The sequence below is a fragment of the Coturnix japonica genome, chromosome 28, assembly GCF_001577835.2.
Source record: "Coturnix japonica isolate 7356 chromosome 28, Coturnix japonica 2.1, whole genome shotgun sequence".
In the NCBI taxonomy this organism is placed as follows: domain Eukaryota; kingdom Metazoa; phylum Chordata; class Aves; order Galliformes; family Phasianidae; genus Coturnix; species Coturnix japonica.
Window position 1 is genome coordinate 2,368,591 of NC_029543.1, and position 24,864 is coordinate 2,393,454.

General features: G+C 59.5%; 4 protein-coding genes across 9 annotated transcripts; 3 read left to right on the top strand and 1 right to left on the bottom strand.

Moving 5' to 3' along the window:
- Positions 1–42: 42 nt before the first annotated feature.
- Positions 43–2,538, top strand: B3GNT3 (UDP-GlcNAc:betaGal beta-1,3-N-acetylglucosaminyltransferase 3). The gene is made up of 2 exons (XM_015886343.2): positions 43–183; positions 858–2,538. The coding sequence occupies exons 1-2, from the start codon at positions 157–159 to the stop codon at positions 1,980–1,982; spliced, it is 1,152 nt and encodes a 383-aa protein (XP_015741829.1). The 5' UTR covers positions 43–156; the 3' UTR covers positions 1,983–2,538.
- Positions 2,509–10,612, bottom strand: JAK3 (Janus kinase 3). Its single transcript, XM_015886283.2, has 25 exons — positions 10,502–10,612; positions 9,178–9,256; positions 8,735–8,938; positions 8,453–8,576; positions 8,261–8,372; positions 7,948–8,093; positions 7,565–7,841; positions 7,311–7,433; positions 7,080–7,237; positions 6,801–6,912; positions 6,511–6,697; positions 6,070–6,191; positions 5,863–5,994; positions 5,705–5,789; positions 5,470–5,603; positions 5,062–5,200; positions 4,831–4,982; positions 4,315–4,465; positions 4,089–4,228; positions 3,789–3,978; positions 3,514–3,638; positions 3,261–3,433; positions 3,077–3,194; positions 2,894–3,004; positions 2,509–2,819 (listed from the first exon to the last, which is right to left on the bottom strand). The coding sequence occupies exons 3-25, from the start codon at positions 8,928–8,930 to the stop codon at positions 2,703–2,705; spliced, it is 3,324 nt and encodes a 1,107-aa protein (XP_015741769.1). The 5' UTR covers positions 8,931–8,938; positions 9,178–9,256; positions 10,502–10,612; the 3' UTR covers positions 2,509–2,702.
- On the top strand, positions 9,608–14,382 carry SLC5A5 (solute carrier family 5 member 5). 5 transcript variants are annotated; one of them, XM_032440996.1, is made up of 16 exons: positions 9,982–10,085; positions 10,420–10,826; positions 10,914–10,979; positions 11,284–11,335; positions 11,432–11,499; positions 11,590–11,744; positions 11,830–11,970; positions 12,216–12,345; positions 12,474–12,562; positions 12,663–12,775; positions 12,946–13,016; positions 13,119–13,205; positions 13,278–13,483; positions 13,840–13,943; positions 14,020–14,135; positions 14,204–14,357. In XM_032440996.1, exons 2-16 carry the CDS (start codon positions 10,440–10,442, stop codon positions 14,321–14,323), a joined length of 1,905 nt encoding a protein of 634 aa, XP_032296887.1. In that variant the 5' UTR covers positions 9,982–10,085; positions 10,420–10,439; the 3' UTR covers positions 14,324–14,357. The 5 variants fall into 5 exon arrangements, with proteins under 5 accessions (XP_032296886.1, XP_032296885.1, XP_032296887.1 ...); XM_032440995.1 differs by having other exon boundaries at positions 9,608–10,085; positions 13,119–13,483; positions 14,204–14,382; XM_032440994.1 differs by having other exon boundaries at positions 9,981–10,085; positions 12,946–13,205; positions 14,204–14,361.
- A 425-nt stretch (positions 14,383–14,807) lies between these two features.
- Positions 14,808–21,800, top strand: CCDC124 (coiled-coil domain containing 124). 2 transcript variants are annotated; one of them, XM_015886366.1, is made up of 5 exons: positions 14,808–14,939; positions 15,670–15,841; positions 20,569–20,755; positions 21,052–21,166; positions 21,418–21,800. In XM_015886366.1, the coding sequence occupies exons 2-5, from the start codon at positions 15,683–15,685 to the stop codon at positions 21,620–21,622; spliced, it is 666 nt and encodes a 221-aa protein (XP_015741852.1). In that variant the 5' UTR covers positions 14,808–14,939; positions 15,670–15,682; the 3' UTR covers positions 21,623–21,800. The 2 variants fall into 2 exon arrangements, with proteins under 2 accessions (XP_015741852.1, XP_015741853.1); XM_015886367.2 differs by lacking the exon at positions 14,808–14,939 and adding an exon at positions 14,964–15,080.
- The last annotated feature ends 3,064 nt before the right edge of the window (positions 21,801–24,864 follow it).

Below are 24,864 nucleotides of genomic sequence, written 5' to 3' on the forward strand. Positions count from 1 at the left end.
GGACTTGTGGGGGGGTGGATGGGGGGAGGGAGGAGCTGAACTGTGTCTCTTCTTGCACCCATGGGTGCTGTTGCCCCACCTGCTCTGGGCTGGGCAGATGGGTGGCACCAGGTTATGGGGAGGGGATTGTGGATCCTGTCCCAGTGACGCACAAGGATGGCTCTGGTGCGGCTCTGTGGGAAGGTACCAGGATCCCTGTGAAGGGGGGGGGTGGGATCTATGTGAGGCTGGGGGAGGCTCAGAGCTTCATATGCTGCAGGGTGGGCTCTGGGGTGGGGCTGGAGGGAGGTGGTGTGTCCCCATAAGATCCCCATAGGATCCCTATGTTGTATGGGTTACTTGTGCTGCGTGGGGTCCCCTGCCTGTAGGCTCCATCTTTATGGGGTGGGGGCTGCTCCCATCACCTGTTAATGGGCTTCATGCATCTGGAACCAGCACTCACTCCCCAGCTCTGGCTCTGGGTGCCCCATCCCATGTGTGTTGCTGGCGTGGCTTTGCTGTGCCCTCGGCTATTTGCTTTGTGTGGGGCAGCAGCTGCTGGGCAGGACCTGGTGCATGCACCTCTCCCCGAGTTTTCAGAAAGGAGGAGGAAGTGGATCAAAGGGATGGAACAAAGAAAGGGAGGGGGTTGAACACAGGTCACTGCCTGCCTTGCCATGGGTCAGAGAGAGGGGATGGAGCATGGGTGGCTCTGCAATTGGGTACGGTGTCCCTTGGGATACACAGAGACCCTGCCAAGGAGGCCTTAGATGAGCCCTGATGATGAAGGTGATGCCTTCAGCCCCCTCCATCCCGCTGTGGGGTGTGATCCCATAGATGTGGGACACTCAGTCCCATCTGTGCTCCCTGTCTTACAGACCCACTCCTCGTGGCTCCGTGCACTGGAGAAATGGGCTTTGCTCACAGCGGGGGCCATGGGGCTGTGCTACCTGCTGGCCCCCATCACATCCCTATGGCCTCACACAGCCCCCAACCCTGCACCCACCTCCATTGCAGCCCCCAGCCCATCCCCAGCTCTACCCAGCATCACCCCATGCGTTGCCAACGCTTCAGTTCAGAACATCTCCGGCTTTACCAAAGTACCCGAGCAATCCCGGGACTTCATGCTCCATCAGCACTGCAGAACCTTCCCTCAGCTCCTCGACGTCCCCAGCAAATGTGGGGGTCCAAAAGGTTCCTCCAACGTCTTCCTCCTCCTGGCCATCAAATCCTCCCCAGCCAACTACGAGCGGCGCGAGGTGATCCGTAAGACGTGGGGTCAGCAGAGAACCGTGCAAGGGGAGCTGATAAGGAGGGTCTTCCTGGTGGGGGTGGACCCCAGGGTGCAGGATGCAACCAAACTGAACAGGCTGCTGCAGCACGAGCAACGTGAGCATCGTGATGTGCTGCAATGGGGTTTTAAGGACACCTTCTTCAACCTGACGTTGAAGCTGCTGCTGTTTCACACCTGGTTGCAGGAGCATTGCCCTGGAGTGAGGTTTATCTTCAGTGGGGATGATGATGTCTTTGTGAATACAGATAACGTGGTGTCCTTCACAAGGGGCATCTCCAGCGAGCAGCACTTGTTGACTGGGCAGGTATTGACCAACACGGGGCCCATCAGGAACCCAGCCAGCAAATACTTTGTGCCCACGCAGCTGATGCCATCGGAGCTGTACCCACCGTACTGCAGTGGAGGGGGGGTGCTCATGTCTGCCTTTACCGCACGTGCCATCCACCGTGCGGCTCAGCACATCCAGCTCTTCCCTATTGATGACGTCTATGTGGGGATGTGTTTGCAGAGGGCCGGGTTGGTGCCCACCTCCCACGATGGCATCAGGCCTTGGGGTATCGATGTGCCCCGCTCTTCTGACCCGCTGGACCCCTGTTATTACCGGGAGCTGCTGGTGGTGCATCGCTTTGCGCCCTATGAGATGGCCATGATGTGGCAGGCGATCCATGAGCCCCAGCTGAGCTGTGGGAGGAAGGTGGGCATCTTCTAGGGTGGAGAAGGAGGGAGAGCTGCTGTTCTGGGGGTTGTGGGGTGATGCTGTGGGGTGATGAACCTCAGCTCCAGCCTGTGGCTGAACCATAAAGGTTCTGCCCTGTTCTGCCCCTTCTGACCCAGGTGCCCAAGGTGCAATAAAGGAACGCATTATGGAGATGAGGGCTCTGCCCTTGCTGCCATCCCATAGTGTGGGGGGAGGCTCAGTGTGGGGAGTGGGAGCTCAGGGTCCCCCCACTGCCCACCCCTTGTCCCCTGCTCATCCATTGCAGGTGGGCACAGACCTGAGGTCCCTTCTCCATCCTCAACCACACAAGCAGTAGATGGGGGCCCCCCACGCCCCCCCCAGCCCCTGCACTCCTACTGCTGTCCACAGGGGTCTCCATTGGCTCATAGGAGGGCTGAGCTCACTGCTGCTCTTCCTCAGGGGGGATATTAGTACACATCTCATCTCATGCCCATCTTCCCCCCATGGATCATGATCACCCCCCCATATTCCCACCATGGATTCCCTTCACTCCAGCTTGCCAAAATTCACTTCCATTTACTTGAAACCTGGTTACAAAAGAGGGGAGGTTGGGGGGGGATGAAAGGGGGGAGTCACAGCAGCACAACCATAGTTAAAACGCATTGAAGCATCGCTGTGTCCATTGCTCTGTCTGTCGTGCCTTCATGCTGGGGGCTCTGGGGGTGGCAGGGGGGAGGGTCCAGGCACCCCCTACCCATGGGCAGTGCCACGGCCATCCCGCAGTGCCTCAATTCTGGCTGCCAGCTCGCTGAAGGTGGGTCTGGCACTGGGGGCGAATGCCCAGCAGCTCAGCATCACCGCATACACCTGCAGATAGAATGGAGCCATTGAAGGGCATGGGGAGGGTTGGGAGCCAGCTGTGTTGGGAAGGGGGATCTCACCTCCATGGGGCAACCTGGGGGCACCGGGAGGCGCTGGGAGCCCTTGAGCAGCTCCAGCAAATGGCAGATGATCTGTGCTGGTTTCTCAGGGCCCATCATGCGTAGAAACTCCTGTGTGATTGCAGTGAGTGAGGGATGTGCTGGTACAGGGGGGGGGGGCACGGTGGGGTGGGGGGGTCTCACCTCTGAAGGGCTCCTGCTCTTATTGCTGTAGGTGAAGAGCTCATAGAGCAGCACCCCGAAGCTCCACACGTCGGATGCTCGGGAGAAGACGTTGTCAGCCAGCGACTCGGGTGCGTACCTGGAGGGGGGAGCTCTGAGCACCGAATCCCACCACGTCCCCCAGCCCAGCACTGCGGGGTCTCACCAGAACACAGGGCTCTGCCCGGGTTCCTGCACCACATAATAGTCCTTGTCCTGAGGCAGCAGCTTGGCCAGCCCGAAGTCACCGATCTTCACATGGGTCTCACTCTCCACCAGGATATTCCTGCTGGCCAAGTCACGATGCACGCAGCGCTGTGCCCCCAGGTACTCCATGCCCTGCTTGGAACAGGCATGCTACCATCACATCATCCCTATCTCAACCCTTCTATGGGACAACAGGACCCTCTTGCTCCCACCTTGCAGATCTGCCAGGCGTAGAGCAGCAGCGTGCGATGCTCCAGGCGCTGCTGGTTCTTTTGCAGGTAGTCCCGCAGGCAGCCATCGGGCAGGTACTCCATCACCAACCGCAGCCCACGGCGCCCTGCAGCCCAGCCATATCACAGGCATTAGGAAAGCAGTTTGCAGGGTGCATGTAGACCCCTCTCTGCCCTCTCCCCATGGACATGCAGACCCCTCCTTGCCCTCTCCCCATGTGTTGTTCCATCCCCTCTCCATGCCCCCCTGTGCTCACCACGGCTGTAGCAGACACCCCGGTACTTGACGATGAAGTCGTGTTGCAACGAGTGCAGGATCTGGATCTCCCTCTCAAAGTCCTGCAGTTCTTTAGCTGAATCCTGCTGCAGCTTCTTCACAGCCACCAACTCACCCGTGCTGTCACCCAGTGGGTCATAACGGCACAGCTCCACGCTCCCAAAGTTGCCCTTTTGGAGAGCAAAGCAGGGTGGGCACTCAGCTCCCCACACCCCCCCCAGCACTTTGCCACCCTGAGACATCAAGGTGTGGGTAACCCATAGCACTACCAGGGCCTCACCTTGCCCAGCAGTGAGATGTACTTGAGGTGCCTCTCTTCAAACAGCGCAGGGCTGTGACCCACAGCCACATGTTGGTACCCCCAGCTGCTCTCCCGCAGCATCACATCGCTGGGTGACAGCTCTGAGAGCAGCTCATAGTCTGGGAATGAGGGGGGGGGGGGGCAGGTGTTGAGCTATGGGTCCGGTGCCCACCCTCATGCCCACCCCCACCCCCGCAGTGCCCACCGGAGGAGATGAGGCTGTTGATGTCGCGGATGATGGCACGGAAGCAGGGCCGCCTGCTGGGCTCATAGTGCATGCACTGCGCAATGAGAGCTGCCAGCTCGCTCCAGCGCGGGGCGGGCAGCTGCAGGCGGCTCTCGTAGAACTGCAGCTTCTGGGAAGGGGGGAGAGGAAGGAAAATGAAGCCCAGAGATGTGCCAGCGCAGGGCAACTCACGAGGGAGGGATGGGCACGGGGTGGGGGTCTGCCAGTTCCAGACAATGCATGGGCTGGGGGCACCCATCCCCATCTCCACCCCATCCCCATCCCCATCCCCATCCCCATCCCATCCCCATCCCCATCCCATCCCATCCCATCCCATCCCATCCCCATCCCATCCCCATCCCATCCCCATCCCATCCCATCCCATCCCATCCCATCCCATCCCATCCCATCCCCACCCTATCCCCATCCCCACAGTGAAATGGGGTCGCACATAAGGGCAGGGTTACGGCTGGGGTTGGCGGGGGGCAGCCCCACCTTCTGTGGCTCCATCAGGCTGACAGGCATGTTGCCCCCACTGAAGATCTCCCACAGGGTCGCCCCAAAGCCCCACTTGTCGGCTGGCAGCGCCAGGCTCTGGGGGTCACTCAGGCACTCAGGGGCCACCCAAGGGATGCGCTCCACCAGCACTGGAGAGAAGGGATGGCCCCGCTCAGCACCACCAAGGAGGGACACACAGCCCCCCCCCAGGTCCCATGAAGCTCTTACATTCCTTGGCCAACACTGTGATGCTGACACCGGGGTCGTTGAGCTTAATGAAGGGGGGGCTGCCACTGGCCACGTCCCCCTCCCGGGTCAGCAGGACCTTCTTAGCAGAGATGTTTCCATGGGTGATTTTCTTGTCCTCCTGGAGGGGACAAGGACCCTGAGCACGGCACCAGCTGGGGGGAGCCCTGGTGCTCAGCCCTGCTGTGGGGCTGGGGGGCCATGGGAGTGGGGTGTGGGGGATCAGCAAAGGGACAGCAGGTGTGGGGCAGGGATGGGTGGGAGCCAAGGGGACATGGGTGGTTGGGTGCTATGGGAATACAGATACATGAAGCTGTGGGGACGGAGCTGCATGGGAATGGGGGGACATGGCAGGACGGGGGGGGGCTGGGATATTGGCCATCTACTTACCAAGAAGTTGAGTGCATATGCCAGCTGCTTGGCCACCTGCAGCTTCCAGCTGGTCGTCACCTTGCCATTGCTGTGGTTCTTCTTCAGGTAGAGGTCCAGGGGCCCGTGCCTGATGTACTCCTGCACCATGATGCCTGCGGGCAGGGGGAGCAGACCGGTCCCATGCATGCACATAGGGCACATAGGGCACATAGGGCACATAGGGGGGGTGGCAGCAGGGCACAGGGACACTCACTGTCCTTGCCGAGGCTGACACCGTGCAGCAGCACCAAGTGCTTGTGGGACAGCTGGCTCATGATGCTGGCGGCCTCCAGGAAGGACTGAGGGGGAGATGGGTCAGGGGGTGGCAGGATGCAGGGGGCTGGATGCTGAGAGACCCCCCCCCCAGCTCACCTCGGAGCAGTTGCGGTGGCTGCTGTCCATCACCTTGAGCACCACCGGGGTCTGGTAGAACTCATCATCCTTCTGGTCCCGCTTGATGCCCTTGTAGATGTGGGTGAAGGAGCCCTGCCCCAGGCTCTCTCCCTACCATGGGATGGGATATTGGATGGGGAGGGTCTTTCAGTGGCCCCCAGTCCCCCCCACCCCATCGTGCTGTACCCGTGTGAGGCTCTCAGGGTCAATCTTATGGAACGTCATCTGATTGGGGCTGCGGCGGGGGGCAGGGGGGGAGTTGGGGGGCCGTGGGCAGCCACTGCGTACGATCAGCAGGTTGGACTTCTCTGGAGGGGGGGGGAAATGAGAGGGATGGATTTGACATCATAACATCCCCTTTGTGACATCACAAAGCAGCATTATGACATCACAAAGGTGCATTATGACATCACAAAGGGCATTATGACGTCACAAAGGGGCATTATGACATCACAATGCTCATTATGACGTCACAATGCATGCACTATGACATCACAATGCCTGCACTATGACGTCACAGTTCCTGCACTGTGATATCACACAGTGCATTTTATGACAACACACCTCATTTCAAAGCCTCCCCCCCCCCCCATATCCCTGCCTTCATCCCCCCCATAGCATCATCACCTCGGGGCAGGGGTGGGCAGCACGTATCCAGGCTCAGCTGGGCACCCTCAGCCTGCAGCCCGCAGCGCCCATAGGTGCCCAGCAGCTCCTTCAAGCTGCAGAAGCGCCGTGCCAGCCCTGCCAGCCAGAAGCTGCCATCCTCATCCCTGCGGATCAGGCAGCGCTTATAGTCCTGCCCGGAGCGAGTCTGCAAGGGGTATAGAGTGAGCTCAACACAGAGGGGCCCCTCAGTGCCACATGGAGAGGACTTGGGAGAAAGGAGGGGGGGTCTGTGTGGCTGTGGGTCCCACCTGGGCGCACACAGTGAGCAGGTAGCTGTCGAAGTCCTGGGGGCTGCGGCGCAGCACGAACAGCCCTGGATGGGCCCCTGCTGCCTTCAGCTTGCGCACAGCAAACTCAGAGCTGCAATAGCAACAGATGGGTGTGAGAAGTGGGAAACCCCATGGACAGCCCAGCCTGCAGCCCAGGCATGGTGGGCAATACAGTGTCCTCCCTGGTGTGACAGTGGATGGGGGGTCCCTCCTCAATCATATCCCATGGCCTATGGGGGGGGATGATGGGGCACAGACCTGATGGGCCCGTGGCATTGGTTCTCCAGGTCCTCAAGCAGCCGGGGGGGGGCCACCTCCTTGCAGAAATAGTGGTGGGCGTCTGCAGTCAGGCGGTAGTAACCATCCACCAGGGCCACAAAGGAAAGCGCTTCCCGGAGCGTGGGGAACTCCACCTCCTGGGTGAGAGCAAAATCAGCCCACCCCCCCATCCCGAGCCCCCCCAGCCCCCTCCCCAGCCCCCCAGCTCACCAGCACCCTGTTGTCTGACTTGGTGAGGGTGACGATGCGGTTCTCCATGGGGCCACCATCGCGACTCGCCTGTTTGATGCTGATATCGGCGATGTCGGGGAAGTCGCAGAAGTGCTGGCGGCTCTGTGGGGTCACAGGGGGGCTGCCCTATATGCGACCCCTCACCCCACTGTCAGACGACCCCCCCCACACCTCTCCACTTGCCCTATGGCTGCACCCCCCCCCTTCTCACCCTCTATTTGGGGTTTCCGCACCTCAGATCCGCCGCAGCTCCAGGAGACCCCGCTGTCTGCAGACACGTGGATGGCGATGTCCGTATCGGGGCCTCGAGCACGGAAGGTCTCCTCGGCCCAGCAACGCCGCAGCCGCTCCAGGTCCAGCAGGTATTTCAGCTTCAAGCAGCACCCATCGGCCCGGCAGCCCCCCATCCTGCGCAAGGACTGAGCCACACGACGGCGGATGCGCTTACGGGTGAGGAAGCTGTGCTGCTGGATCTGACACCTCAACGGCTCCGGGATGCAGGACTTATAGCTGGGAAGGGAGCGGGATGTGAGGCAGGAAGGGGGTGGGTACCCCCCCCTGTGGGTGCCCCCCCTGTGGGTGCCCCCCCTGCCCTCCAAGTGAGGTCTTTGCTCACCTGATGCAGCTGAAGACCTGCTCGGGGCTCTGCCATTTCTCCTTGGAGATGCGTAGCATGTCCAGCACCGCCAGGCTCAGACACTCCTCCTGCCCTGCAAGGCTCAGTGCCACCTCCATGCGCCCCGTGATGAAGTCACTGCGGGACTGGGGGCAGAGACACAGCTCAGGATGGGGGCCAAGCCCCCCTGATCACTGCAAGTCCTCATTGTACACCAGCCATGCAGCCCTTTAGCCCAGCTCCATGCATGAGGCTGAGGCAGGAGCTGTGCATCCCCCCTACCACCCCTTCAGCTCCATACAACCCAACTCACCTGGGCAAACAGGTAATCAATGACCGGGTAATCCAGCACAGGGCTGGGGCGGTCACTGGGCAGCTGGAAACGGTGGGCCTGACCCAACCCACACCAGTTGGGAAAGAAGAACCTGTCATGGGGGGGGGAGGCTGAGCTCAGTGCCACGTCCTGCACTGCACAGCCCCTATCAGCCATCAGAGAGTCCCCCACCTGATCCTATACACCACCACCTGGCTGCAGGCATCCTCGACTGTAAAGAGGTGGTTGGGGGGGTACCAGCAGCTGAGATCCTCCGTAGCCAATGCAAAGAGGGGGTGGCAGATGGGCAGCACTCCTGGGGGCAGAGGGACAGCAGTGTCCCTATGGCTGTGACCACGCAGGATGGGTGCCCAGCTGTGACCATGCAGGATGGGTGCCCAGCTGTGACCATACAGGATGGGTGCCCAGCTGTGACCATACAGGATGGGTGCCCAGCTGGGGGATGGTGCTCACCGCAGGCCTTGGCAGCGTGCACACACAGCTCCTCAGCCGTGTACTCTCCAAAGGTGAAGGTGAGGATGGAGGTGGAGTCGGGGGGGGTACGTGGTGCCCGGTGGTAGAGATACACCTGCAGTGTGCCAGGCTCGGAGGAGGACAGGCTGCAGGAGCGCTCACTGATCAGCGGCGTTTCCTCACCCAGCAAGGCCATGGTGGGCACTGGAAGGACAGCAGAGCTCAGTGTGGTCCCTGTGTACCCCCCCCTCCCCATGCCCCCCCAGGAAATGGGACCCCACCACCCATTGCCCTGTGTTCATTTTGCAGATGGGGAAACTGAGGCAGCCAGCCCAAGGACACGCTCATGTCCTGCATCACACCTGGCCTGGAGAGCAAATGGCTTCATCCCTGTGCAGTGGGGGTCAGATAGAGCCCACAAACCCCCCCATGTCCCATAGTACCTGTGCCGTCCCGATGGCCTTGCTGGTGTTACGTGTTCCGTCCTGGGTGGGGTTGCACTTTTTGGGGCTGCGTAGGTGGCTGCAAGCATCAAAAAGTCCCAATGCTGACTTCCTTCCTGCCCACAGAGGCTCTGAGCAAAGAGAACTTCCTGACGAGGGAGGGGGCACAGGGCAGGGGGCCCTAAGGAGACACCCCAGGGGCAGAGGGCACCCCCTGCTTTGGCACCCCCTGCTTTGGGCACCCCCTGCTCCCAGCCAGTGCTATGGGTACAGCAGCACTGAGCACTGCCCTGTGTCCCATCCCATCCCACCCTGCCCTCCAACCCAATGCACCCCACACTGCTCACAGCCCCCTAACACTGTTGGGAGCTGCCCACCCCCTCTGGGTCCCTATAGGAGCCCCATGCGCCCATCCTGATGCTGTGTAGCTCGGTGGGTGTGGGGTGGGCAGCAGCTTTTCCCCCCTTTTTGCTGCTCAAAGAGGCAGGGATGGGGTGCTGCCCCTTGAGGACGAGGCCACAATGTACCATCACTGCAGCCATACCCTGGGGACGAGGTACTGGTGAACATGGATGCTCCCCATGGGGACAGCACGTCCTCCTGCAGAGGGGACAGTCCCCAGCTTACAGCTTTTCCTGGGTCGCAGCCCCTACATTTCAGGCATGAAGGTGGTGGAACAAAGCAGCTCTTATACCTGGGAATGAGGAAGAGCCACAGCCCCATCCTCACCCTCAGGCCTTGGACCCTGCAGGGTGGGCGGCAGGGAAGGGGTTATCACAGCAGCCCCACGCAGCTCCATGTCCCCTCCCCATACCCTGCCTCCTCCCAGCCCCTCTGGCACTCGAGGTCGTGGCCGGATCCCTGCCAGCCCTTGGGGGATCAGCTTGGAAGGGAGGCGCTTTTACTGGGTAAAGGTTTCGGTTGGGTTTGTTTTGTCGCCGGTGGGAGATAAGTGGTGCTCAGAGCTCCTTGTTTGCACTGAGTTTGGGGGATCGCTGTGTCCTGGTTGTGTCCTTCGGGCTGATTCGCTCCGTGGTGGGACTGGGCAGCGCTGTGTGCCAGGGATCAGGAGGTATTGGGGGTATTTTGGGCATTTGGGGGGGTATTTGGGGTATTTGAGGGGTATTTGGGGTAGTGATGCTCCTCTCCATGCTCACTCATCTACACCTTGATAACCACCCAGTGCTCCCTCTCACTGCAGTGCTGACACACCAGGACTGCTGTGCCCTGTCCCACCTTCAGGTCCTTGTCCCATTGTGCCCATGGGGGCCATCCCCACACCATCACCAGGTAACATGGAGATGTGGGCACCGGAGCCCCTCACCTTCAGCCTTTGGGATTACGGCGTCTTTGGGTTGATGCTGCTCATCTCCACGGCCATCGGGCTGTTCCATGGGCTGTCCAAAGGTGGCCAGAAAACCTCGGAGGACTTCTTTATGGGCGGCCGGCGTATGGCAGCGATACCAGTGGGGCTCTCATTATCAGCCAGCTTCATGTCAGCCATCCAGGTGCTGGGGGTGCCAGCAGAGGCGTATCGCTACGGCTCCAAGTTCCTCTGGATGTGCCTGGGGCAGCTGCTCAACACTCTGCTCACTGCATTCATCTTCTTACCCGTCTTCTATCGCCTGGGGCTCACCAGCACCTACGAGGTGGGCACGGGGTATTGTATCCCCCATCAGTGTGGGTAGGGGATGGGGTTCTGCCACCCAAACCTGCAGTTTCTCCTTTATCCCCAGTACTTGGAGAGGAGGTTCGGACGGAGTGTGAGGCTCTGTGGGACCCTGCAGTATGTGATGGCTACGGTGAGTCCCTGGGGGGGGGATAGGGGGGATGTGGGAATGGGGATGGGGATGTGGGAATGGGGATGGGGATGTGGGGATGGGGGTCCCCACTGTGCTCAGCCCCTTCTCCCCATGCATGTGATTTTCCTGTGCCTCCAAAGCAAACACGGCCCTGCAGGATGGCTGTTTGCAATGGAGCTCCATGTGTTATTCCAGCGCCTGCACACTGTGCTGGGGCAGCACCAGCATATTGCATCCCCCTCCCTGCCCCCCCCCAGTGGGCATCGGGCACAGCTCTGACCCCCATCCCCCCCCATCCCCACAGACGCTGTACACAGGGATCGTCATCTATGCCCCTGCCCTGATCCTCAATCAAGGTATGGGGGGACATAGGGGCCAGCATCCACGTGTCCTTGTCATCTCATCTCTACCCCGAGCACCAACACTTATAATCATCATCATCTCCCCTTTAGTGACTGGTTTGGACATCTGGGCATCCCTGCTGTCCACTGGATTCATCTGCACCTTTTACACCACCATAGTGAGTGCAGAGTGGGGGTCCCATGGTGGGGGGGGGGGGAGCCATGTGTGTGCTGGCTTCCTGGTGCTCACTGTGCTCCCTCCGGTGCAGGGAGGGATGAAGGCTGTCATCTGGACCGACGTCTTCCAGGTCTTTGTTATGCTCTCTGGGTTCCTTGCTGTCATCATCCGGGGGCTGCTGTTGGTGGGGGGCCCCTCCAAGGCACTGGCCATTGCCACCAATGGCTCCAGGGTGAACTTTGGAGAGTGAGTCCCTCCCCCCCCCCCCCCTCCCAGCCCCCCCTGGATGCTGCAGTGCCCACACTGCCCCAGCTCACCCTCTGCCCCCCAGCTTTGCCCTCGACCCACGGAGCCGTTACACCTTCTGGACCTTCCTGCTGGGCGGCACGTTGGTCTGGCTTTCCATGTACGGCGTGAACCAGGCTCAGGTCCAGCGCTACGTGGCCTGCAAGAGCGAGAGGGAGGCGAGGATGTGAGGAGGGGGGGGCTGCACCCATGGTGCATGGGGGTGGGGGGCTGCACTGTGGGATGCATGAAACCCTGGGATGTTGGCCCCTCCATCCTGCATGCATCCTGCATCTCTACACAGGCGCTGCACCCCTGCATGGCTCCTGCACCCTTACACTGCCCCTTGCAGCCCTGCATGGCTCCTGCCCAACCCCTGCAGCCCTGCAGAGCCCAGTGGGGCTGAGCTTTGATCTCACCCTGTGCCTGCAGAGCGCTGCTGGTCAATCAAGTGGGGCTCTTCTGCATCGTCTCCAGCGCGGTGGCCTGTGGCCTTGTGATGTTTGTGCTCTATAAGGACTGTGACCCCCTCCTTGCTGGCCACATCTCAGCCCCTGACCAGGTACGGCTGCATCGGATCCATCCTCTTGAGCACTCAGTTGAGAGCAGCCATGGGGAAAGGGGAAAAGGATGGGGACAGGGATGGGGACGGGGGTCCCACCTGCCCCCTAACACAGCTCTGCCCCCCAGTACATGCCCTACCTGGTCCTCGACATCTTCCAGACATCCCCTGGGGTACCCGGACTGTTCTTGGCCTGTGCCTATAGCGGGACCCTGAGGTGAGGCTGCTTGGGGACCCCAATATCCCCAAGGAGGGGAAGGCTCTGTGCCATCCCCACCCTTGGGTGCAGTGTAGGGCTGAGTGCTGTGCTCCCCCAGCACTGCCTCCACCAGCATCAACGCCATGGCAGCCGTCACCGTGGAGGACCTGGTGAAGCCCAGGATGCCCACATTGCCACCACGGAGGCTGATGTTGATCTCCAAAGGGTTGTGTGAGTGAGGACAGGGCTGCTGCATGGCCCTGATGCCACCCTGCCCTATAGCCACGCTGTCCCCCTCCATGCAACCCCCCCTGCTCCATGCTATGCTGTGCTCTACAGCCATGCCATGCAGCACTACCACATCACAGCCCCCCCCCAACCCCTCTGCCACCCCCCCACAGCACTGTTCTATGGCACTGCCTGCATCACGGTGGCTGCTCTGGCTTCGCTGCTGGGTGGTGGCGTGCTGCAGGTGAGTGCCCCCACCTCTAACCCCTCCTGCTCTGCCACCTGCACCCACCACGCATGGCTGGTGGATGGAGAGCCCTCCAGGCACCTCAGGGTCCCCCTGCAGGGCTCCTTCACCGTCATGGGGGTGATCGGCGGCCCATTGCTTGGAGCCTTCGTACTGGGCATGTTTGTACCGGTGTGCAACACAGCTGTGAGTGCTGGGAGGGCAGGGGGTGTGGGGCTGGGGGTCCCAGCACCATGCAGACCCCCATTGCTCGCCCAGGGTGTGTTCGGGGGTCTGGGTGTCGGCCTCATGCTCTCGCTATGGGTGGCAGTGGGTGGCAGCCTCTATCCAGCCCCTGCTGATGTTGCTGGTGTCCTGCCTGCATCCGGAGCCCACTGCCCGCTCTACAACCACACTGCCAGCCCCAACCACACAGTGATGATGGGACCACTGCCCCCACAGCACCACAGCCCAGAGCCTGCACGGTGAGAGAGGGATGGGATGGGATGGGATGGGATGGGATGGGATGGGATGGGATGGGATGGGATGGGATGGGATGGGATGGGGATGGGATTGGATGGGATGGATGAATGGGATGGGATGCGTGATGGGATGGATGGGATGGGATGGGATGGGATCGGGATGGTTGATGGGATGGGATGGGAGGATGGGCTGGGATGGGATGGGATGGGAGTAGGATTGAGGATGGGATAGGGAGGGGATGGGGATGGGACACACCATTGCTCCTGTATGGTGGTTTGGGGAGCATCTCCCAGTGACATCACCACACTGTCCTTATTGTCTCTGACATCGCTGTCCTTGACTGCTTCCTTCCCTTCAGGCCTCCCATCGTGGGTGACTTCTATGCCATCTCCTATCTATACTATGGGGCACTGGGGACACTATCCACTGTGCTGGCAGGGGTGCTGCTCAGCTACATTGCAGGTGAGCCTATGGGGGGGGGTAGAAGGGGGCTTCCCAACGCTGCTCCCTCACACCCCTCTATGCCCCCCCCATGTAGGGCCAAGCAATAGGGCCCAGCTGCCCCCAGGAGTGCTGTGGTGGGACATCACCAAGCAGACCCCCCCTGTGTGCTCAGCTGGATGCACGGCGCCTTTAGGGGGGGGCCCCATCAAGGTAACACCCTCAGACCCCCCCCAACCCCCCACCCCCCAACCTCCTGCTTCCTTATCCTCTCTTTGCAGGTCTATAATGACCCTCAGGGGGGGTCTCACCCTGAAGCCCCCCCGGTGCTATTGGCACGACCCCCCACCCCCCAGCACAGGGGGGTCAATGAGCAGCTGCTGCAAGAAAGCCATGTGTAGGGATGGGGGGGGCAAAGGGGGACATGGGGGGGGGGCACAGACACTGATGTGAACCCCCTGTGTCGGTGTGTCCCCCCCACCGGGAGGGGACAATAAAATGGGGCTCTATGGGACATGGCGGCTGGGTGTCACTGTGTTGGGGCTGGGAGTGGGGGGGGGGGTCTGCCGTTTGGGAGGGGGTCCGTGTTGGGGGCGTGGTCAAGATAAGCCACGCCCACAATGGGAGGGGCAACGGGTCACACCCCGCTCTGATTGGGTGGCAGTCTATAGGTCACGCCCACTGATGACAGATAGCCCCGCCCCCTTCTCCGCCGCCATCTTTGGGTGGTGGCAGCGCGGCGCCATCTTTGTACCGGGCATAAAGGGGGGGATTGAAGCAGTGAGATACGAGAGGCCTTATCGCGGCTGAGTGAGGAACTGCGAGAGGGGATGCGGATGTAGATAAGGGCTGAGTCCTTATCGCTACAGTTTCTCAGTATTTCTCCTGGAGCTGCGACCGCACCCTTAATAAAGATGGCGGCGGGAGCGCTGCGAGTCTGCGGGGGTAACACCTAGGGGATGCGTCGCGCGGAGTGATGACGTATAAAGTGTGCGACGGGCGGAGCGGCCGAGCCGGGTAGGAACGGGGCGGTTGGGGGGGGGTCGGGGTCTGTATAGGGGGGGTTGGGGTCTATATGGGGTGGGGGTCGGGGTCTATATGGGGGCTGAACTGCGGCCTGGAGCTCTGCGCTGTGATCTGCTGCCGTTAAACATCCAGGTTACAGTTCCTAATGGCGGTGGCCGTGGGAGGGGGTTAATGGAGGGGGATAAATGGGGGGTGTCTCAGGTTGTTGTGTTCTATAGGCCGGGCCCACCCCTGTTTCTGTGTAACCCCCTCCTTATGGCTGCTCGCCCTCTACAGTGGGCACTATAACCCCCTATGAGGGTATGAGGGCATTAAGACCCCCCCCCATGAGAGTATAAGGGCAATATGACCCACCCCATGAGGGTATAAGAGCATTATGACCCCCCGCATGAGGGTATGAGGGCATTAAGACCCCCCCATGAGGTTATGAGGGCATTATGAGCCCCCCCCCCATGAGGGTATGAGGGCATTATGACCCCCCCCCCCCCCATGAGGGTATGAGGGCAGTGTGACCCCCCCATTGCACTGTATGGGGGTTGGGGGCTGCTTGGATTGGCTATTACTGGGTACAGGGGGGCTTAGCAGTGCTCTGAGGTCCCCTTTAAGCTATGGGGCTGTGATCATAAAGCTTTGGGTCCAGGCTTCATTGCTGGGGCTGTGATGATCCTCAAGGCCTGGTGGGGGCTCTGAGCTCTTTCCTTGCTTGTTTTCTTCTCTACAGAGCACAGTGAGTGATGCCCAAGAAGTTCCAAGGGGAGAACACCAAATCGGCTGCTGCCCGTGCAAGGAAAGCTGAAGCAAAGGCAGCAGCCGATGCGAAGAGGCAGCAGGAGCTGGAAGATGCGTATTGGAAGGATGATGACAAACACGTGATGAGGAAGGAGCAGAGGAAGGTGAGCAGCTGGCAGGTTGTTGGGAAGGGTCAGTTCTTGTCCTGTGGCTCTGCTCCCCATTGCCCCGCATTCAACTCTGGGGTGGAGCAGCCCATGTGAGCAATGGTGGAGCTAAAAGAAGAACAGTGTGGGGGTGAGTGTGAGTTGGGGTGGATGTGTGAATGAGGAATCTCACTGCTGGCAGAAGGGAAGGAAGGGAATCAAGGCAGCCTTATAGGAGATAATGCAGTGCTCGTGATTTCTGCTGTAGGGCTCAGTTTCTTATACATATTGCCTTCTTGGACCAGGCTTTTTGGTTTCTCTCCTTTGGATTCCACTCTTAATTTTCCCTTCTACAACAAGAAATCAACAGGGTTTAATACAACCCCATTTCCCCCCCCTCTCCCCAGGTCAGTGTGTTTCATATCACCATTAGCTCTCAAATATAAGACTCTCCCTGCTTTGCTCTTAGCAGCTCAATCCACTCAGTGCCTCAAAAACCAGAGGGGTTCATCAGAGCTCATCTGCTCTTATTGGGTCTGCAGGGTTGTCCTGCCTCAGTGTTAGCCAGACTTCTTAAGGGCAACTTATCTGCCTCTTCTGAAGCAGTTTGGTTCCTATTTCACTATCTAGGAGGGGTTCTACTGCAGACACAGTTGGAATTGATGGGGTTACTGATTTAGGTTGGCTCTGACTGATCTCCATGCACTGACTTTGGCCAGGCAGGAGGCCAACATGTCCCCGTGACCCCAGGGCTGTGAATTCCCCCCCTTGCTACGTGTCCTGCCATTTGGAATGTAGACTCATACATGCTGTTCCCCATTGCAATCCTGTAATGCTGCCTAATTACTTCCTGGAACGAGGTCTTATTATTGCTCTGCTTAAGGGGTTTTGCTTTTTGCCAGCAGTGACCTACTTTAATGCTCTTTCAGAACAACCTCCTGCAGGAAAGGGCCATGAGAACATCAGCAGGGGCACCTGGGCTCTTAGCTCTAAAGTGTGAGGCTCTGAGCAGGGCCCAAATGAGGCTGTAGGGAGCACAGCAGTGTGGTTTCCCCCTCAATGCTGCTCTGCCAGCACAGAACTTGATAGAAGAGAGAGGAGATTGCTCAATAGGGGCTCATTCTCTCCTTCTTTCACCTGGGTTTGGGGTGTTCTAGGGTAATTCAGCCTAATGGGAGCATCTCCATGCTGGTTCATATGGCTCCTGGGTCTGAGTGCTGTCTGAGTGTATTTCATGCCCAGGAACCCCCTGGCAACCCATGGCTCAATGCAGCAGGAGCTGCTCTGCCAAAGGGGCTCCAGTTATTCTGGTGTTGCTGGCATGGCAATAGCCCTGCTGGTTGCTGCCACACTGTCAGCATGTTGCTCCTGGTTACAGAGTGCACATCCACATCCCTGCATCTCACACAGCCCTCCTGCCTTCCCTCAGCTCTTCCCCAGCTCTCCGGGTGATGGCAGTAACACTTTAACAGCAGCTCTGTGTGCTGAGTGGATGGGTATGGCTGGAAAGCCCTGGGCCATCGCCCAGCAGGACACGTGTGCAGAACAAACCTCCTTTCATCCCTTCCTCACCCCACGGATGGGCCTTAGAGCAGTCAATGAGAAGGCAGCGTGTAGTTTTGCTGGTGGATTCATTGGCTCTGCGTGCTGGTATTGGGGTTTCATTAAACACCACCCAGCTCTGAGAGCAGCCGTCGCAGCCGATCCCTGCTGACAGGGGCTGACATTCATTTGGTGGCTCTGTGATGCATGAAGGAACATCTGAGCTCATGCCACCAACCTGCCATGTGTGTGTGTGCCTCCTGGATGGCACAGCTTGCCATCCTCCCTGGGGAGCTCCAGCTGAAAGCACTGGATCTATGTGCTCCCTGCTGAAAGACACAAGGTGTTTTCCCCCCAGAGAGCTGTTTCCCTATTAATATACAGGTATTTCTCTCCTCTCTGCCCATCTTCATATGCAGTTCAGCTGTAGTTCAGAGCAATCCGCCTCATTGCAGCGCCTTTCCTTCTCTCCATGCAATTAACTAAAGTGTGTCTGGTGGTGGAACAACCTCAGACGTGTCCTGGGTGAAGCTGCAGGAGGGTTTGGAAGGGTGACAAGGCATTAAAAGCACCGAGGTGTTACGGGAAGAGGGATGGTGACGGAGCTGCCAAGGGCAGAGGTCTCACTGCAGGGCTTCCACCTTCACTCTGGCTGCTGGCCCTGCTGGGGGGGTTCAGTTCCCATCTCCTGCTGCCTGTCTGTCTGCAGGGTTAGCAGCCTTTCTCTATGTTCTGGCTGGGCTGTTCTTGCTACCTGTCAGTCCTCACCACCTTCCTGCTCATCCAACATCCTTGGCATCATCCTGCGGGGCCAGCAGTGATTGTCTGTGTGATTCAGTGCGGGATTACTCAGCTGTGAGCATCACACACTCAGCTGACGTGTGAGATGGGTGTAGTGACTGCTGGCCCCCCCTGGGTGGGTGGGTGGGGGGGGGGGGTTGGCTGTGTGGTACCAGCTTGGCAAAGCTGAAATCCTATGGTTTAAATAAGAAACACAGGGGCAGAGAGAGAACAGAGCGAGCACCCCATGGCGAGTGCAGGCATTCAGACCCCAGAACCAACCTCCTTTTGCTCCAGTATTTGTTAGGGACTGAGGAGGGCATTGGGGTGACCCCATCCCCAAGCCCTGCTGGGAGCTGCAAGCAGGGCAGCTTGCAGAGCAGTGGGACGTGCTGCACGCTGGGTTTGCTTCTCACTCTTTGCAGCTCTCTTGTTCCTCTGCATCACTTTGCCTTTGTGCCAGGCTGGCAGCAGGTTCTCCGCCTTCCTAAGAGGTTCATTGGGAGCACTGCTGCTTCTATTGAGTGCTGGCTCCCAAAGCCACGTGCGTGGGACCTCGTTCTCCTCCTGTCTCACAGGTGGGGAACTGTTCTGAAAGCTAATGACCGTTCAGTCGGAGGCTGGAAAACCAGCATTTAAACACACAAATCCTCGTGAGCACAATTGTCCACTTAAAGAAACTCGCCCACTGCTCCCCCTGACACCCCATGGAGTTCATTTCTCCCCCTGCTTTCTAATAGCTCTGCTGTATGTTTCGCTTACGCAAATGCAAGCTGCCCTCTCTTTAAACTGACTCTGAAAGGGTTTGCTTGCATTACCCGACCTAGGAAAGGCTTTGGGATCAGAGATGTCCATTGCATGTGGGGCATCGCCTGCAGGCACAGCGGGATCCAAGGAATGGATGGTCCTCCAGGGAAACCCGAGCATGCAAAGCTTGCACGGCCTGTGACAGATCAGCAGCAGCTCTGCCTTGTTTGCTTTCCACAAATAGCAACTCGATGGCAAATGCCAGAGCAGGGAGCAGCATCTCCGAGCAGGGAGGGGAGCAGCAGGACGAGCTCTGCACCCTGCTCCAACCACAACCAAGGGACGTTTCCTTGCACAAGCTGAAGTGCTGGGCACTCTGCCCACCTCCCATCACGGTGCTGCTTCTCCTGCGTGTGCTTTGCATGTAATGGAGCGGCTGCGAGGTGGGCAGAGCTCATGCAGATCACACTGCAGGTTTGGCCTTAGGGATGCAGACAGTCCTCCCCCTCCTGTGATACAATAGGGAGAGACCAGCAGCTCCTTGATCAAGGAGGCTGAGTCCATTTGTGTGCTTGATCTTTACTAGTAAAGGAGGTTACCCAGGAAGAGTAAGGGAAGGTGGTGTTATAACTGAGCTTGCACTTTGCATGGTCGGGTTGCCAGGGCATTGTGCCTCAAGGCACCGTGTGTTTAATGACCAGGAGTCTGCAGGCAGCCAACTGCAATAAAAGCTTCGTGCCCATAATGGCTTCATTCCCATCCTTGGCCGGAGCCCCAGCGAGGCTTCCCCATCTCAACCCAGGGTGAAGGTCTGCTCCTCGCTGGCTTTGGGAGGCAGCAGCCCCAGGGCATGGTTTGATTCAGCATCAGAGCGTTTTGATTCAGCCTTGTGATGGGTTTCACTTTAAACCTTTGGACGACTTCATGTTGTTGGGTTATTTTCTTCTGCCTGGTGAAGTCTCAAAGCCTCCATCCTCGTGATGTGCCTCTGAGCTTTGACACAGAGCCCAGGACAGCTGATAGCAGAGCTGCCTTGGAGTCAACCCTCCTGCTTAATGCTCAGTCACTTCTCTTGTGCCATCCCTGTTGAATAATGGATGACGCCCTTAATTAAATGTCCCCATAACAAAATGCTTTGCAGCACGTGACCCTGACCTACTCAGGGCTGGTGCTTGTTGTTGCATTTGGGTTTGGTTTCTTTCCAGCTTAGAGATGGGAGGAATCAATGCAATGTGCTGAAGGTCTCTATGGGCCTTTTGCGTGGCCTTGACACGCTCTTCAGTGGCACTTGGAGGGCAAAGTGGCTCTTAAACTCCCCATAGAGAGCTTCAAATCAACACAAGAGCCGTGTTGTTGGCTGGGTTCTGCCTCACCCCTGCCCTGACCAGACCCAAGGACCCAGAGCAGCCTCTCTACACTCTGTCTACAAAACAACTGCTGAACTTTCAACCTCCAACCACTTATTAAAATGAAAGTGGGGAGCTTAATATGAGCATTAGCAGCCCTGGCTGCTGCCCTAAGCTCCTCCTAGGCTGCTGCTGTTGTAGATGGGGCAGGTCCTGCTGGGGGCCTGTATGTCTGATGGGGGGAGAGAGGTGCCTGTTGCCATCCATGTTGCTCTCCTGCTCCTCTAAGGGCCATTGATTGGGTGACTCTTGTCCTTATCTCTATTGCAGGAGGAGAGGGAGAAGCGGAGGCTGGAGCAGCTGGAGCGTAAGAAGGAGCTGCAGCGCCTGCTGGAAGAAGAGGACTCCAAGCTGAAGGGGAAGTCACCTAAACAGGCAACACCAGGCAAAGTCACCAGGGCTCAGATTGAGGAGAGCATCAGGAAGGATCAGCAGCAGAAGGAGAATGCAGAGACAGGTTGGTGGGAGCACAGAAAAGCAGCAGGGACACAGTGGGGAGAGTTGGGGTGCTTGGAAAGGAGGAGATGTAGGGCAGCTTTGCTGTATCTGCCCAGCATTTGGGGGGGAGGGAAGGAAACCTCCTGTCTCTTTGAGGTGGAGAAGCAGAAAAGTGGGCTCTCATTCATCCTAAGGCTGTGGCTGAGTTTCCTCTGTGCTTCCCTCAGCACTTTGGTGAAGGCTGTGTCTGTGCTGAGGGCATCACAGCAAGGATCTGATGTGAACACTTCTCTTTTTATCCCCTTTCCTGCACAGTGGAGAAGGAGAAAACTCACCTGGAGGTCCCATTGGAGGAGAACATCAACAGACGGGTCCTGGAGGAAGGGACAGTGGAGGCCAGGACAATAGAGGATGCCATCGCTGTGCTCAGGTAGTTGGCCTTGCTGTGATGCTGCTCCTCTTTGAGGCTTTGCTTTCCTTACAAGAGCAAATCCCGCTGCCTTAAATGAGCCCTGATGTTCTATGGGGGGTGTTTGAAGTGAGAAAGGGGGGATGGAAGCGTTGTGGGCTTTTCTGCTTTATAACCAGAGCTCCTCTGTGTTTGATCAGAGCCGGGTGAGCTGCTCTGCCTTTGCTGGGAGGTGTATTTGATGCATGTCTGTCTGAATTCCCTCCCACCAGCGTTACCAATGATGGGGACCGACATCCCGAGCGCCGGATGAAAGCGGCCTTCACTGCATTTGAAGAGCTCAACCTGCCACGTCTGAAACAAGAGAACCCAAACATGCGCCTGTCCCAACTCAAGCAGCTCCTCAAGAAGGAATGGATGAAGTCTCCAGAAAACCCCATGAACCAGAGGCACAAAGCTTACAACAGCCAGAAGTAGAACACAGAGCTGATCATCCCCCCCCCCTTGGACGGTGGGCTGGAGCCGTGGGCTCTGCTCAGATGAAGCAGGAGGCACAAAGAACCTCCTCTCTTTTGTTTCCCTTCCCCATTCCCTCTTTCTGTCACTCCTTGTTATTGGATTTAAGACCAGCACGAGGCTGCAGCCCTCTCCAGCACCCTGCTGTCTCTGTGTGCTCACTCCCCTATGCAGATCCATAGGGACACTAACACTGCTGTGTGCTCAGTTGGTGTCTTACAGGGAGCTACTAACGTGCTTCCCAGCCCCCTCCTGCTGCCCACACCCGGACCTGACCCACACTGCATTCATCCCCATCTCCTCCATGCTTATACTGCACTCTGCTCTGCCAGGTCAATTGTTGCCCATAAGGAAGGCTGTCACTTTCTGCTCCCGTTGGTCCCTGGAGTGATCTCATGCTGGTGCTGCCTGTGGCCTCGTTCCTTTCCTCCCACCCAGCACCGCAGATGAACCCCAATGGGGATTCGTGCCCCTGTTGTGGGGAAGGGAGAGCTGCCTTCTGTCTGAATAGGGGCACAGGACACAAAGCAGCGTGGCTGTGATCCTGCCCTGTCTGATGTTTGTGCCCCACACAGACTGTGACCTTCCTGGTGGGCTTTCCTATGGGATCCCAGACCTTCATGCTGGGCTATGGGTGCTCCAGGGGATGCTGCACCCTGAGAACCACCCCACAAAGGGGGGAGCTGCTGCTTCTCCTAATGGCCCAGACTCACACAAGGCTGTGCCCTGCAGCCTGCAGAAGGGGCTATGAAACCCCAGAGCCCCTCACAGCCTCGCTGCCCCCCCCCCAGGCTGTATGCAGCACCCATGGCAAGGCATAGGAGAAGGCACTGAGCTCCTTTAGGGGCTGTGGCAGCACCGATGGATCCTGCACCTTGCTGGGAGCAAGCAGCTAGAGTGTTCTCTTCCCCCCCCCCTTTCACTCTCCCCCCCCTTTGTAGTTTTTAAGCCCCCATACGCAGCAGGCTCTACTTGACGTCTGCAGGGGTTGCTTGACCCCCCCCCCTACCCCATCTGTGAGAAGTTTGTTGTGTTTGAATCCAATTAAAAAGCAAAAAACAAACCCAAACTGTGGCTGGTTTGTGGGGGGATGGGGGGTCTTGGGGGCTGGCTGGGTCCTGCTGTGCTTTAAGGGTCGGGGGTGGGTGAGGAGGGGGATGTTTCCACCCTCTGCTCCCCAGCGCAGCCCTCGCCATCCCCCATCCGTGCTGGGGAGCGGAGGGAGCAGCACCGCCGGCCTTTGTGGGTCTATACGAGGGTGAGGGGGGGGGAAGACTGGCTCTTCCCAACGCCCCCCCGGCCCCACTTCGGCCCCGTTTCCCCGTATCGGAGCCGGTTACGCCCCGTGGAGCCTCGGGATCGAGGCGGAGGGTCTTTCCCATCCCCATCCCCGCTGGAAGCTGCTCCCGAGGCTGCACCGCGTTCCAGCAGAGCCGAGGTGAGACTCCCCCCCCTATACCATCCCCCCCCACCTCACACTGCAGGGTCCCCGCTCCGTCTCCCCCCCTCCCCTCTCCCCGCAGCCCGGGGGGGGCTTTGCGCTCCTCCGCCTCTCCGCGGTGCAGAACAGCGCACACGTGAGTGCCGCCTCCCCTCTTCTTTCCCCCCCTTCCGACCCCCCACCCTCAAATCCCCATGTCCCAGGATGGGGGGGGGGGCTGGCGGTGCCCCATCCCTGCCCCCCCCCCCCCCCCTGCCCTTCTCGGTGGGGGCTTCGTACAGCGCTGCCTTCTTCCTCCTCCTCCGCCGCAGCGCTGGGCTGTGGTCGCTGTGCCCCCCCCCGAACACTGCGGTGCGATGGAGACCCTGGAGGGGGGGATGGGAAGGGAAGGGGCGAACGGGGGTGCGCCCCCCCCTGCTGCAGGGACCCCCCCATTGCCGGGGGAGGGGGGGAATAGGGTGACCGCTCCCCTCGCAGGAGTGAGTTTAAAGAGGGGGAACGACGGGACCCCCCCCCTACAGCAGGGATCCCCCCATTGCAGCCGGGATTACTGGGAACCCCCCCCAGCTCCGATCACAAGATGGATGCGCTGAGATCCACAACGGGGGAACCCCCCCATCAAACCCCCACCCTCGGCTCAGGGCGGCGGTTCCCCCCCCCACCCCCGGGTTCCCGCAGCGGGGGGGGGGCGGCGGAGCGCAGAGGGGAGGGATTCCCCGCTCCTCCCCCCCTCAGGGATTCCCCCTCCCTTTCTGCATCCCCCCCCCCCACATCAACCCCGCAGCGATTTAGCGGGGAGGGGTGAAAGAGAAGGAGGGTTGGGGGGGGGGGAGAAGAGAGGGGGGATTCGTTGCTGCTATGGCAATGCTGCGGAGGCGGGGAACCCACGGATGGGGGGGGGAAATACGGTCATTGTGGCTGCGGGATCCTCGCAGTGCGCGCAGCCGCGCAGGGCTGGCACCGGGCATCCCCCCCCCGCACACACACACCTCCCCGCACCGGGCATCCCCTGCAACCCCCACCCCGTCCGGGCATCCCCCCCCCTCCCTCCCTGCACACCTTCCCCCCCCGCCTTCATTAGAACCCACGCACCCCCTGCACCACGCACCCCCCCGCGCTCTGCAGCACGGAGCCGGGTGCGCACTGCCTATGCCCCCCCCACACACACACACAACCACCACCCCTCTTTGTACACCGCACGTGCACACCCTGCGCTGCTCCACGTGCCACCGTTGCACACTTATTGCCTCCCCCCCCTTCCTCACTGTGCACCCCCTGCGTGTCCCCCCCCCCTTCCTTCCATGCTTTGTGCAAAGCCGAGCCGTGCACACCCGCCAAGGCTGACAAACCCCGCACAGCCCGGGGGCTCCCACCCAAAGGACCCCCCCACGATCGCAGGGATCCCTTTATATTCCCGTACCCCCGCACTGGGGACTCCCCTGTTCTTGGACCCCCCGGTTCCTTGGACCCCCCCCCCGGCTCTGGTGGTTCCTTACTCCTGGGGACCCCCCGGCACTGGGATCCCTCTGAGTCATGGGGACCCCCCCCTGCTTTCCTGTGGACCCCATTTTATTCCCGTGTCTGCTCTGGGGATCCCCCGATTCATGCCCCCCCCCTCCACCATTAGGGATGTTCTTTACTGCTGGGAAACCCCTTGGCACCGGGGACCCCCTTTGTTCCCTGATCTCTATAACTCTGGATCCACCGGTGCTTCTGCCTCCCCCCCCCCCATGGGCACACCGGGGTCCCCCCAATGGGGGGG

What these genes read in the sequence shown, in the direction of transcription:
- B3GNT3 (XM_015886343.2), top strand. Translation starts at nt 157, where the DNA reads ATGGCTCTGGTGCGGCTCTGTGGGAAG. An exon ending in TGGTGCGGCTCTGTGGGAAG is followed by an intron (nt 184 to 857) that starts GTACCAGGATCC and finishes CCTGTCTTACAG; the next exon opens with ACCCACTCCTCGTGGCTCCG.
- JAK3 (XM_015886283.2), bottom strand. Translation starts at nt 8,930, where the DNA reads ATGGCCTTGCTGGGTGAGGAAACGCCGCTGATCAGTGAGCGCTCCTGC. An exon ending in TGCTCACTGTGTGCGCCCAG is followed by an intron (nt 6,698 to 6,800) that starts GTGGGACCCACA and finishes TACCCCTTGCAG; the next exon opens with ACTCGCTCCGGGCAGGACTA. An exon ending in CACAGTGTTGGCCAAGGAAT is followed by an intron (nt 4,983 to 5,061) that starts GTAAGAGCTTCA and finishes CCTTCTCTCCAG; the next exon opens with TGCTGGTGGAGCGCATCCCT.
- SLC5A5 (XM_032440995.1), top strand. Translation starts at nt 9,746, where the DNA reads ATGGATGCTCCCCATGGGGACAGCACGTCCTCCTGCAGAGGGGACAGT. An exon ending in AAGGGAGGCGCTTTTACTGG is followed by an intron (nt 10,086 to 10,419) that starts GTAAAGGTTTCG and finishes TCCCACCTTCAG; the next exon opens with GTCCTTGTCCCATTGTGCCC. An exon ending in GCCTATAGCGGGACCCTGAG is followed by an intron (nt 12,563 to 12,662) that starts GTGAGGCTGCTT and finishes GTGCTCCCCCAG; the next exon opens with CACTGCCTCCACCAGCATCA.
- CCDC124 (XM_015886366.1), top strand. Translation starts at nt 15,683, where the DNA reads ATGCCCAAGAAGTTCCAAGGGGAGAACACCAAATCGGCTGCTGCCCGT. An exon ending in TGAGGAAGGAGCAGAGGAAG is followed by an intron (nt 15,842 to 20,568) that starts GTGAGCAGCTGG and finishes TCTCTATTGCAG; the next exon opens with GAGGAGAGGGAGAAGCGGAG. An exon ending in GAAGGAGAATGCAGAGACAG is followed by an intron (nt 20,756 to 21,051) that starts GTTGGTGGGAGC and finishes TTTCCTGCACAG; the next exon opens with TGGAGAAGGAGAAAACTCAC.